At 39.7% G+C, this 12,307-nt stretch overlaps 1 protein-coding gene across 8 annotated transcripts in view; it reads right to left on the reverse strand.

The window, feature by feature from the left end:
- Positions 1-3,605: 3,605 nt before the first annotated feature.
- Positions 3,606-12,307, reverse strand: part of si:dkeyp-120h9.1 (Y+L amino acid transporter 2-like) — a 129,370-nt gene continuing 120,668 nt past the window's right edge. For all 8 annotated transcript variants that reach the window (XM_060850262.1, XM_060850264.1, XM_060850266.1 and 5 more), the window contains 2 exons: positions 11,041-11,224; positions 3,606-6,018 (listed from right to left, as the gene is read on the reverse strand). In XM_060850262.1, the coding sequence (XP_060706245.1) occupies positions 5,939-6,018; positions 11,041-11,224 (264 nt within the window). In that variant the 3' untranslated portion in view covers positions 3,606-5,938. The remainder of the gene's footprint in view (positions 6,019-11,040; positions 11,225-12,307) is intronic.

The following is a 12,307-nucleotide window of genomic DNA, read 5'->3' on the forward strand; positions in this document are numbered from 1 at the left end:
ATGTGGTTTTCTAGGTTTTGGACTCGATTCTCGAGAAAACGGATGTGGTCGGCTGTTGATTTTATCCCAGTCTCTGAGGCTGCGGCCTTCGACTCCACCTCTCTGACTCGGCACTCCAATTCCTGAATGTCTCTGCCCTGCTTCTGCAGCTCGGCTGATAGTGCTTCTCTGCTCTGCCGAGACTCATCGATAAAAGCATCAATCTTCGCCTCCCACCTGGCAAACATCTCCTCAAAGCTCATCTTCATTGGTAAATCTCCTGAAGTAGCTGAAGACACCTTTGTTGCAGATGAAGAGGGAGAGGGTGGGGGAGGGGTCCCTGCTTTCTTAGAGCCGCCTGTTCCCTTCCCTTTACTCATTTTCCAGCTAGTATTAGACTATTTAAACGTACTAATAGGTAACTATTTAAGGTTAACAACTATTATAAATGGTTTAGTGAGTGTGGTGGGGGTGGATAGCCCACTTTTCCCAAGTTTTGGGTAGAGCACTGTGGACTCAGTCTTGCTGGGTCGCCGCCATCTTGGATCCCCCCCGTAAGATTTCTTAACAGCTCTCTCCACCTATCTTGTCACCTGTAAAGACTTAGGTACGCATAGCCAGGTCTCCCTGTTCCTGCACATCACTTAGAAAAGTACACTTCATGCAATCGCTTCATGTTTTGTATCAAAGTCTATCACTTCACAGTTCTCTGCATTGAATTCCACTAGGTGTGTCCAGAAGGAGCCCTGACTCGATATGTAGCTTGGCTGACTAGGGAGGGGGAGGCCATCTACCTACTCCACCAGGTGTCAATGTCTTTTTGAAGATCTACATGAGACTCTTTTGAAGAAGGATCATTTGACCTGAAACATTGACACTGCTTTCTCCCCATAAATGCTGCCAGACCTTCTGAGTTTTTCCAGCAATTTTTGTTTCTAATGTTTTTGTTCCCAATACCATCCCATGGGGGAGCTCCAGCCTGATAAATACCCATTAACCACTCTCGGTTTCCTATCCCTCAGTTAATTTTGTATCTAGCAAAACAAAGATAATTCAGTTGGCATGATTCTCACATCGTAGTAAGCTCACAGACTTGAGGAAAGAGTCTTCCTCCTCAAAAGGAAAAAAATAGTTGTTTTGGCAGCTGTAAGGTATGCCAGGTTCTGGATGTCTTGGATAATGCGATTACCCAAGTAAAATTTGTAACAAACTAATTATACTTTCAATGCAGTTTTGGTTTGATTGTACAGAGACCATCTCAGTCTGACAAGCTCTCCTTGTGATCTTCTCCTGGTACACTCCTGTCCTTTTCCTTTCAGTTTTTTCAACATTTGTTCTCTTGATATTATTGAACGTTCTCCTACGACTAAATCTATTAGTCATCCTGGGTTGCCTGAATACTGAAGCTGTTCATGTCCAAATGCAACAGGATCCGGAGAATATCCAGGCTTGGGCTGACAAATGGAAAGTAACATTAGCACCAGACAAATGCCAGGCAATGGCCCATTACCAATAAGAGACGATCAACCACTAACCCTCTTTATTTAATGGTGTTACTGTCACTGAATCCCGACTATCAACATCATTGGGGTTACCTTGACCAGAAACTCATGAACACAGTGGTTACAGGAGCAGGTCAGAAGCTGGGAATGCTGTAGTGAATAACTCACTTCCCAATTCCCCAGAATCTGTCCACCATTTACAAGGCATAAGTCAGGAATGTGATGGAATACTCCTCACTTGACCTGGATGGGTGCAGCTCCAACTATACTCAAGATATTTGACACCATTCAGGACAAAGCAGACCACTTGATTGGCAGCACATCCACTCCCTCAATCACTGACACTCAGTAGCTGCCCTGTGTTCTATTTACAAGATGCACTGCAGAAATTCACGAAAAGTCCTTAGATAGCATGCTCTAATCCATGGCCACTTCCATCTAGAAGGACAGGCCCAGCAGATATTTGGGAACACCACCACCTGCAAGTTCCCCTCCAAGCCACTCACCATCCCGACTTGGAAGTATATCTTCCTTCCTTCAGTGTTGCTGGGTCAAAATCCTGGAATTCCCTCACTAATGGCATTTTGGGCCTACCTACAGTATGCAGACTGCAACACACCACCACCTTCTCAAGGGCAATTATGGACAGACAATATATGCTGGCCAGCCAGCAACACCCATGCCTGAGTGAATTAAAAAACATAATACATTTGCTGTAAGCAAACTGACTAAAATAAGAACTCTACTTTCCTTAATGCAACTAATAAAAAGGTTGAAAGGTGGTGATTTTTTTTTGGGCAGGGCACACTGCAGGCATCGGGGGGAACCCCCCACCCAACAAAATGATAACCCCACTTTGAGTGTTCCTGCCTGGCTTCCAAAATCCATCCACCCATCTCCCTCCTTAAACTGCCTGATCTCTTTCTGCACTAATAGACTAAACTAAGTCTTTGGCTATGAGGCAAAAGTATTTTGCTGTTCTTCCTGTTTGAAGTCTGATGTTGCTGAGACTGCGAGAGCTGCTGGCTGATGTGGTGATTACAAGTCCCACCGTGTGCCTGTTGAATCCATCTCCAGCAGGTTAGGATACATGGACTTCCAAGTTCATCTTGTTCTAGAGACATGGATTCTCTTTACTGCTAATACATTCATTCATTTTTTAAAGGGTCTTTTTGAACTAGAATTGAGTATATGCTCTTTATTTATATTGTCAAATTTTAAATATTTTATAATGTTATACAGATTAGGTGCACCTTAGGGTTTATTTGATGCCTCTTTACAGCGTTACAGTGTGGAACAGTGCACAGCAGGTGGTAATATGGTGAAGGATCACAGATATTTAATCAAACATCTTTAGGCTCAAAACAGCTAAGGAGAAAGGTCTCACAACCTTAAGAATGATCCAGGTTCAGCATGCTGGGATACTGAAATTCCTGTTTGTTGTATTTAGAAATGAAATTTTTTGTTCTTTTCACAGGTCTTTTCTTTTGAGTATCTTAATCACAATAACATTTAATCCAGAAACGGGAACCCAGAAAAATCCTCTTGTGCCGATGAAGCAGTTGCGGGTGACCTCACGCTTGCTTAGAGGTGAGGGGCCTGCCCTAACGCAGAAAGGCTGATCCCTCTCTGTTCAGTGTTTCTTCGACCTTGCCTTACAAGTTCATCGCACCTTTTGCATACAGTTTCTGCTTTTGTCTGCTATCTAGGTGAGGGCCAGAGTTGCATCATTCCAATGTATCGAGGTACAAAAGGAAACAAGGATGAAAAATGTGCAACCCAGGCTACATACCTGCATGGACCATTGAAACTTTACACATTTCAATTCATGGAAATCACATTCAAAATGTCCCTTTCACCTTAAATGAAAGGCAGAAGGTAATAAATGTTTTAAATATCAATAGCTTGACATTGAAGTATTGTTGGAGTCAATAAAATGTGGCGCTGGAAGAAACACAGCAGGTCAGGCAGCATCTGAGGAGCAAAAGAGTTGACGTTTCTGGCTTAACCTTTCATAAGGACTGTTTTAATAATCATGAAACAATGCACTTGTATGCTGTTATTATCTTTTTATTACTATTTGTAACATCTAGAAAAAGAAGTCACTGCACTGTGTAGTGACAAAAAAAAACTGCAATCACATAAACCTACATGAAAATACAATTACATAGTAAAAACTAGCAGTAAGTTCTTAAGATCATTAACAGCCAACAATATTCTTGTCTGGCTTCCCTGGAATCTGAAACAATTTTAGTAAAATAAACGCATTACAATACAAAACGCATCAGTACTATTAGTTCACACTTTAAACTTAAAGGGACAGATAGAGCAAAGGGATAGAAAATGGAAACCATTTGTATTTGAAATGTTGTCTGTAAACGAAAACAGAATCTCTAATACCTCATGAATCAAATAGTGAACAGTCTGAAACATTTAGTTTATGGGTTACATAATATACCCAGCCGAATGTGTGACCGAATTGAAATAGCTCAAGACACTAGAAAAGAGATTTGCAAATCAGGCATTAACACACGGAATTCACACTTAAATGTCCCCACCTACACACACAGTTATGAGTTTTGGAGTGATGGGATGAGAAATCAAAGTCACCTCTCAATGGATTAATAGAAAATACATATTTAAACAATGCATTACCAATCTTGGTAAATGAAATGGAGAATAAACTTGGCCAAGATATACAAAAAGGAACCAAATATGTGTCACAAGTTCAATAAATCGATTTGCATCAAAACTATACTGAAGTAGATTGGAGGGAGCTGGGGGTCAAGAGGTTGTAACACAGATTGATCAGACAGTAAGGAATTGGATGTTAGGAGTGGCTCTACTGTACAGGTGGTGTTGAATAGTGACCTGTGCTCCTAATACACAGCTCTCCAAACAACAGAATAATTCACTACAAGTGACACTACCCTAGTACCTGTCACGGAATAGATACAAGTAGATCTGTAAACGGTTTAAATGCTGAATATTAAATTGTTGAGCAATTACATAATAGAACTTCTCTTTTGAAACCCACCTTATTTCAGGTGTTGTAGTGTTGTGATCTTCCCTAGTGTTTATGATCTAGAGTGCTGCAATTGTAACATTCCTGAGAGCCTCATAAACCAGTAACTGTAATTAACAAAAATATTTCAGGCCCTACACAAATACAGGTCCTACCAATCCTTAAACAGGATGTTATAAATACTTTCCCCTTTTTTTTGATTATCTTAGAAAAGTAAGTTCAGTCACAGTGCTACATTTGTTGTTTTCAATGGGGTTGTAACTGTGATGTACCCCAGTGGCCCTTGTGCCAAGGAAAGGGAAAGACCACCAAGTCTCCTTGACCTGATCAATCTCCTGTGACTTCTGCTGGATTTGCATCTGAGTAGGCAGTAGGTGAGAACGGGATCAGGCAGTGATTGTCACTTGATGAGTTGCCATTTTAAAATATTTAAGTCTATGTAAAAACTGCATTTCCTCATTGTAAACATTTCTCATTTTCCTCTAACCAACTACCCTTGACTAATCCATATAATCCCCTTCTTTATTGGAATGTATTAACTGGGCAAATATTTGTGCAAATCTGATGCTCTGCACTTTGAACCTTTTCCCTTGGCTGTTTTAATTGAGTTCTTGCTTCATATTTCACAGCATTGTTCTACGACAAACTGTTGAAGCATCTTCTATCACACGTACTTATCAAAACAAAATTTTCCAGAACTAGGCTGCGTCCATATTCTGGATAAGCCCAGACTGAATAGATTCAGAATTTTATGAATGACAGGCTCATTTGTTAAAACAAATGAGGAAAATTGTATAAGGTATTCTTCATTTTATAACAAAATAAGACATTCAATATAAATCATTTTAAATGGCAATCTTCATGTTGCTGTAAGTGCCCAAGTGTTGGGCCACTATTATTGTGAGTTATGGAGAGTGTCCTAAAATGGGCAGAAGGAAAAATGCCTTCTCCAAGTCAAGGGGTGAAATTTTTAGGAAGGAAAGGGAATTAATCCAGAGTTTCCTGCTGCCAATAGACAATTCTGCACACCAATGAATCTGTACTCCCAGCTTTGCTGTGGCTTTCCACCATTGTATTGCTCCAAAAGTAGCTTTCATACAACTCCAGGACTTACACCATCATTAAACCCAACAGCAAGTGACCAAAGTCAACAGACTCCATTGCAGGAGAAAATACACAGTCCAAAATGAAAGCACCATTATTTATAATAATTCTGTTATTTACTTCCATAAAAAAAAAGGAAAAAGCAGTTTTCCAAAATAATTAATACCAGATAAATAGTCCAATCACGAGATGTAATATTTTGATTGTCAAATTTAAAGTATGCTAGATTCAAGTCATGAGTCACATTGGTTTAACAACAGAAAAATTGGGTATCTGTACAAACCATGCCTAGTACCAAGTATGTGGAACAGTTTTCAATAGATTTTGGTTAAGATTCCTTGTCATCTTTAAATTCATTTTCGGTTAGACAACACATGGTCAACTTCTGAACTTGCAAAGAGAAGATACCTGGAAAAATATTATCAATCAAAAACTTTATTAGATATCAGAGTTTGGACTCCAAACTAAAAACATATTTAATGACTAAGTACATAAAATTTGTGGGATGAAATTAGTCTCCACCAGGACCTTAAAATAGACTCACAGTAAATCAGATGATTTTTCATTTGCTGAGATTTTAGATTCCATTGTTATGACTATGTAAGGCATTCCCCATTTTCAACACAGTCTCAGTTAGCCACAAGAAAAAATTTTAATTTTTTTTAGCATGGGGGTTACAACACATTTCAATCAAAATGTAGTCACTTGGTCACAATTAAGGAACCAATTGCAAGTGAAAGAAACAGAAATTTTGTTACTTACTAACTCTGCAAAAAAAAGTAAAGCATAACAAGCAAAACACAAGCCAACAGAGGTCTAAGTTTAAAAGAGGGAGAGGATCTAATTCAATATAAAGATGAAGAACATCTGCAGCCAAAGTGGGACTCAAGGCCTGGCGATGGCCTGGCCTGGCAGTGGAGCCAGAGACTCTTAGTTAGAGGGAGAGTGCTGGGTGTCAGTGAAGTGGGCCCAGCAACGAAGAGATGGTGCCTAAAGTGGAGCGACTCCTACAATGGTGGGCCCAGTGCAGGCAGCGGCAAGGCACTGGAGGTGCCCCTTTATGTTAGGTGCCAGCATGGACTACGTCAGAAAGATTGATAATCTGAGCTTTTTACTTCTTTATTTTTCTAATTTATTCCTACGACCTACAATGCTGGACTACTTATTTCTTTAATTTTCTATTTTGTTTTGTTTCCTAAGAATTTGACCTTAAATATCTGTACCTGAGTACCTAAAATGGTGCTGTAATGCAGTGACTGGAACCTTTTTACTGTACTCATTTGAGTACGTGACAATAAAGCTAATTTGATTCAATTCAAGAATATACAGTTTAAAAAGCTCTTGTAATGCTGTGTTCTTATAGTTGAAATAGAGATCATGACTGTTTTAGTTGATGTCCTGTATTGGCAATCGTAGTGCAATTTGCAAAATCCTTAAATTCTTAGTGGTTATATGTTTTCTCCAATTATCACTGGCACTGGCTTTTGAGTTAAAAATCACACAACACCAGGTTATAGTCCAACAGGTTTAATTGGAAGCACACTAGCTTTCAGAGCGACGCTCCTTCATCAGGTGATAGTGGAGGGCTCGATCGTAACACAGAATTTATAGCAAATATTTGCAGTGTGATGTAACTGAAATTATACATTGAAAAATTGATTGTCTGTTAAGCCTTTCATCTGTTAGAATACAGTGATAGTTTCACCTCTTTCATGTGAGATGAGATTGAAATTAGATGAGATTACTTACAGTGTGGAAACAGGCCCTTCGGCCCAACAAGTCCACACCGACCCGCCGAAGCGCAACCCACCCATACCCCTACATTTACCCCTTACCCAACACTACGGGCAATTTAGCATGGCCAAGTCACCTGACCCGCACATCTTTGGACTGTGGGAGGAAACCGGAGCACCCGGAGGAAACCCACGCAGACACGGGAGAACGTGCAAACTCCACACAGTCGCCTGAGGCGGGAATTGAACCCAGGTCCCTGGCGCTGTGAGGCAGCAGTGCTAACCACTGTGCCACCGTGCCACCGTGTAAATCACAAAACCTTTTTTTTAAAGTTGCATTCTCGGGTTAGCTGTTAACAATGGTGATAGCTAGACAATATGTTGAAGGTGTTCTCAGCCAACTTGGTCTATCCTATACATGGCAGGCGAGGATGCCCAGAGGCATGGTACACTGGGGAAATCGAGCAAAGGCTACGGCAACGGATGAATGGGCACCACACAACAATCAACAGACAGGAGGGTTCCCTCCCACTTGGGGAACACTTCAGTGGTCCAGGACATTCAGCCTCGGACCTTCGGGTGACCATCCTCCAAGGTGGACTTCGGGACAGGCAGCAGAGGAAAGTGGCCGAGCAGAGGCTGATAGCTAAGTTCCGTACCCATAGGGAGGGCTTCAACTGGGACCTTGGGTTCATGTCACACTACAGGTGATCACCACTGCACTACACACACACACACACTCTCACATACACACGGACAGACAAATATTTTGTGGGATGAATTTGTACTTGCAGAGTTACATTGCACTTTGCTCAAAAACTGTATACATTCATGTAGAACTCTAAGCTCAAAAACTGCATGAATTTAAGTAAAACTCTGTTATCTCACTTTTTAGATTAGAATCAATCTAAATATCAGGTCATAGACAGAGAACACAGGGGGCTAACACCTTCAACATATTGTCTAGCTATCACCACTGTTAGCAGCTAACCTGAGAATGCACCTGATGAAAGAGCATCGCTCCGAACGCTAGTGTGCTTCCAACTAAACCTGTTGGACTATAACCTGGTGTTGTGTGATTTTTAACTTTGTACACCCCAGTCCAACACCGGCATCTCCAAATCATGAGATTTTGAGAAGGACAAGAGATAAAAAAAATCTTCCAGTTCTTGCTATTACCAATCTTTTGTTTTAACTCTCTGTAGTTACTAAATATGGTTCATTTGTTTCTCTCAGAGTCTAGCTTCACTGTGTTTCAAAGATGGATTGTTTTGGGTGATCTTTCATGCCCAATACATGCAGCTTATTAGACAAGTGTAAACTAGAATAGATTATGTAATCTTTTTATGCCTCATTCAGCTGACCAGTTTCAACATTCACAAAAAAAAATGGTAATTCACTTCAGGCAATTCTTTGTTCAACATTGGTTTCCTGACCTTGCCTCAATATCTGGTCAAGCGATTTCTGCAGCTGTTTGGTCCTTCTTAAAATTATTTTGGTATATAAGTATTTCCAGTATTAAATCAGACAATCAAAGTTAAAAATTGATAGTCTACATTTTTTTCAATATTGTGACTAAGTATTGCCAAAATGTTTAATTTTAAGCTAAATGAAAGGTGCAATGAAACTGGGAAATTCAAAAAGAGTTGAATCTTGTTTCATGAATCTCAGTGGAAATAAAAGACGAGGAGCTTTGAAAAATCGCTGAAACTAACGTAAACCAACTTTTTCCATTCTAGATTTACTGAATAATGATATTAATGAAGAATGAAAATAACACTGGAATCATTTTCATTTAGGATTATTATTGCAAAAAATTAGCCACCCACTCACAATTTTAACATATGTGCATCAGGTTCATATTCACTCAGGAAAGAACATCAGTAACAAGGGATGAGAGAAGGAGAATGAGCAGGAAGGGGAGAGAGAGAGAGAGAGAGAGAGAGAGAGAGAGAGAGAGAGATGGGGGAGAGGCAGAAGGAATCTGTGCTCCCTCAACAAACTTATTTTCAGTTTAATCACAATATCTGAGAAAAAGAATTCTGATTGGCTATATCACCAAGCCTAATAGTGCATAGTTAGATGAGATTCAGGATATTGACACAATACATGAACAATTGATGGATAATATCGGACCCAATTCTATTGTCAGAGCTCAGGGACAGATAATCAGGAGTGACAGCAAAATAACGGTAATATCTTAAACTGATTAAATAGCAACAATGAAGCTCAACAATAATGGAGCTCTTACTGCAGTAAGAAAAGCATCCTACTTGCTTCACAGAAGCATTATCAAATAACATTTAACTACATAATGAGACGTTAGAGCAAGTAACCAAAACTTTGTTAGAAGTAGGTTTCTAAAGCTTCATATAAGGCAATAAAGGTAGGAGGGTGAGAGGTTCAGGGGGAGTTTCTGAACTTGGGCAAGATTGGGAAAGTAAAAATCTGATGTGCATCAGGGACGAGAGTTGGAGGAACAAAACTAAGTCAGTGGATTGCAGGCATGTATTTGGGAAGGGATTTAAAAATAAAGAGGAAGATTTTAGAATTGAGGCGTTGCTTGACCAGGAGCCAATACAGGTTGAAGTGCAGATGGGCGGATGGTTGAATGGGAAATTAAAAGAGAAAATGCTGGAGAAACCCAGCAGATCAGGCAGTATCTGTGGAAAGAGAAACAGAGTTAATGTTTTAAGTCTATATTGGACTTGAAACATTATCTCCTTTCTCTCTCTGTAGATGCTGCCAGATCTATTGAGTTACTCCTGCATTTCTTCTTTCTATTTTAAGTTTTCAACTTTCCCATTATTTTTATTTTATTTGGCTAGTTGAGTGGGATTTTGTACAAGTTAGGTAGGAGCAACAAATGGATTTAAGTTGATGAAATATGCATGATGGGACACTGGTCAGGAGAATGGTAATATAGTCAAATCTAGGAGTAATAAAGGTTTGGAACAAAATTAGATCTATACTCTCTGGAGTTCAGGTGAATAAGTGGTGATCTTTTTGAAAAGGTCCTGAAATAAGTTGAGAGGTTAGATACCAAGAGGAGTTTTCCCCTTGCCAGGGAGTCTAGAACTAGAGGTCACAGTCTTATCATAAGGACCATTCAGGGTTGGGATGGGAGTAAGTGTCTTCACCAAGACCATTATGAATCTTTAGGATTCTGCACTCCAGAGAAGTATTCTTAAGAATATTCAAGACTGGAATAGATAGACCTTTGGACAACTAATTGACAGATACAGATAGGCAGTAATGGATCAACTACACAGTCTTACTTGAAGGCAGAACAGATTCAAAGGGCCTTCCAGTCCATTTCTGATCATATTGAAGTTATGGAGGCAGTTTCAGCAGATGAACTTGCTCATTTGGAAACTGAAGGGTTTATCGGTAAATTTTTCCTTCCTAAGTATAATTGGTAACTGTTCACTACCAAACATCTGACACACACAGACAAATGCACCATTTTTAAAAAGTTATTATACATAAAACACAGATCAGTGTCAGTGACTGGAATAGTAACATACAAACCCCAGTTACTGTTACAAACGATTCACACTTTCGAACTGCACCACTGCACAAGCCATGGAACACAAGTTATGTATTTATTCATAACCACTTTGTCCCTGTAATGTGGCAGTGGATAAGGCATAATTGACATAACTACCAAAAAGCAGTAGATCCCTGTAGAACTTACGTAATAGTTTTTCAAGGCACTTGGGTCGTTTATCAATGGGCAGGTACACGCAGAGAAAGTAAACTGGAGCTCCTGAGAGTGCAACTGCAATCCCAATTAGGGAATTAATGGTGTCACTGTAGAGGGGCATCAGCACGAGAAACAAGCTGCACAAGCAGTACACAATGGGAAAAAACAAGCTGAGCTGGAAAAAAATGGCAAGCAATAAAATTATAATCAATAGGTGGAGTTTTACAGAGATGCACATTATACATTGCTATGATATTACATCTCTATCAAGTAATGCTAGCTTTTACAAAATAAAAATCTCATAATTTTGCTTGTACCACTCTTCACACGATCAAGTTGACAAGGTCCTTCAATTAAATTACCAGTAAGTTGGAAAGTCTCTCATGTTTTTCCTCTATTTAAACAGAGGAGAGAGGTACAAATGAGTGAATTACGGACCAGTTATCCCAACATCTGTTGTCAGGGTATGACTGAAACTTGTAATTAGGGACAGGGTGACTGAAAATTCTGTAAATGTTTAACTGTTGAGACAGAGTCAGCATTAAATTGTAAAGGGTAGGTCATGCCTGACAAACCTAACTGAATTTCTTGAAGAAATGACTTAAGTATTAGACAGGAGAACACCTACAGATGTTATTTATATGGACTTCCAAACAGACCTCAATAAAGTACCTCTTAAGGATATTCCTGGGAATATATCCAGGGAACTTACCTGGGTGGAACTGAGAAATAAGAAAGGGATGGTCACCTTATTGGGATTATACTGCAGACCCCCAACTAGTCAGCAGGAAATTGAGAAACAAATTTGTAATATCTCAGTTACCTGTAAGAATAATAGGGTACTTATTGTAGGGGATTTCAACATTTCAAACAGACTGGGACTGCCACAGTGTTAAGGGCTTGGATAAAGAGAAATTTGTTAAGTGTGTACAAAAAAATTTCTGGATCAGTATGTGGATGTACCTACTAGAAAAGGTGCAAAACCTGACCTACTCTTGGGAAATAAGGCAGGGCAGGTGACTGAGGTGTCAGTGGGGGAGCACTTTGGGGCCAGCAACCATAATTCTATTAGATTTAAAATTGCGATGTAAAAAGATAGACCAGATCTAACAGTTGAAGTTCTAAATTGGAGAAAGGCCAATTTTTACAGTATTAGGCAAGAACTTTCAAAAATTGATTGGGGGCAGATGGTTGCAGATAACAGGGCAGCTGGAAAATGGGGAGCCTTCAGAAATGAGATAACAAGAGCCCAGAGACA

Source organism: Hemiscyllium ocellatum, chromosome 34 (assembly GCF_020745735.1).
Source record: "Hemiscyllium ocellatum isolate sHemOce1 chromosome 34, sHemOce1.pat.X.cur, whole genome shotgun sequence".
In the NCBI taxonomy this organism is placed as follows: domain Eukaryota; kingdom Metazoa; phylum Chordata; class Chondrichthyes; order Orectolobiformes; family Hemiscylliidae; genus Hemiscyllium; species Hemiscyllium ocellatum.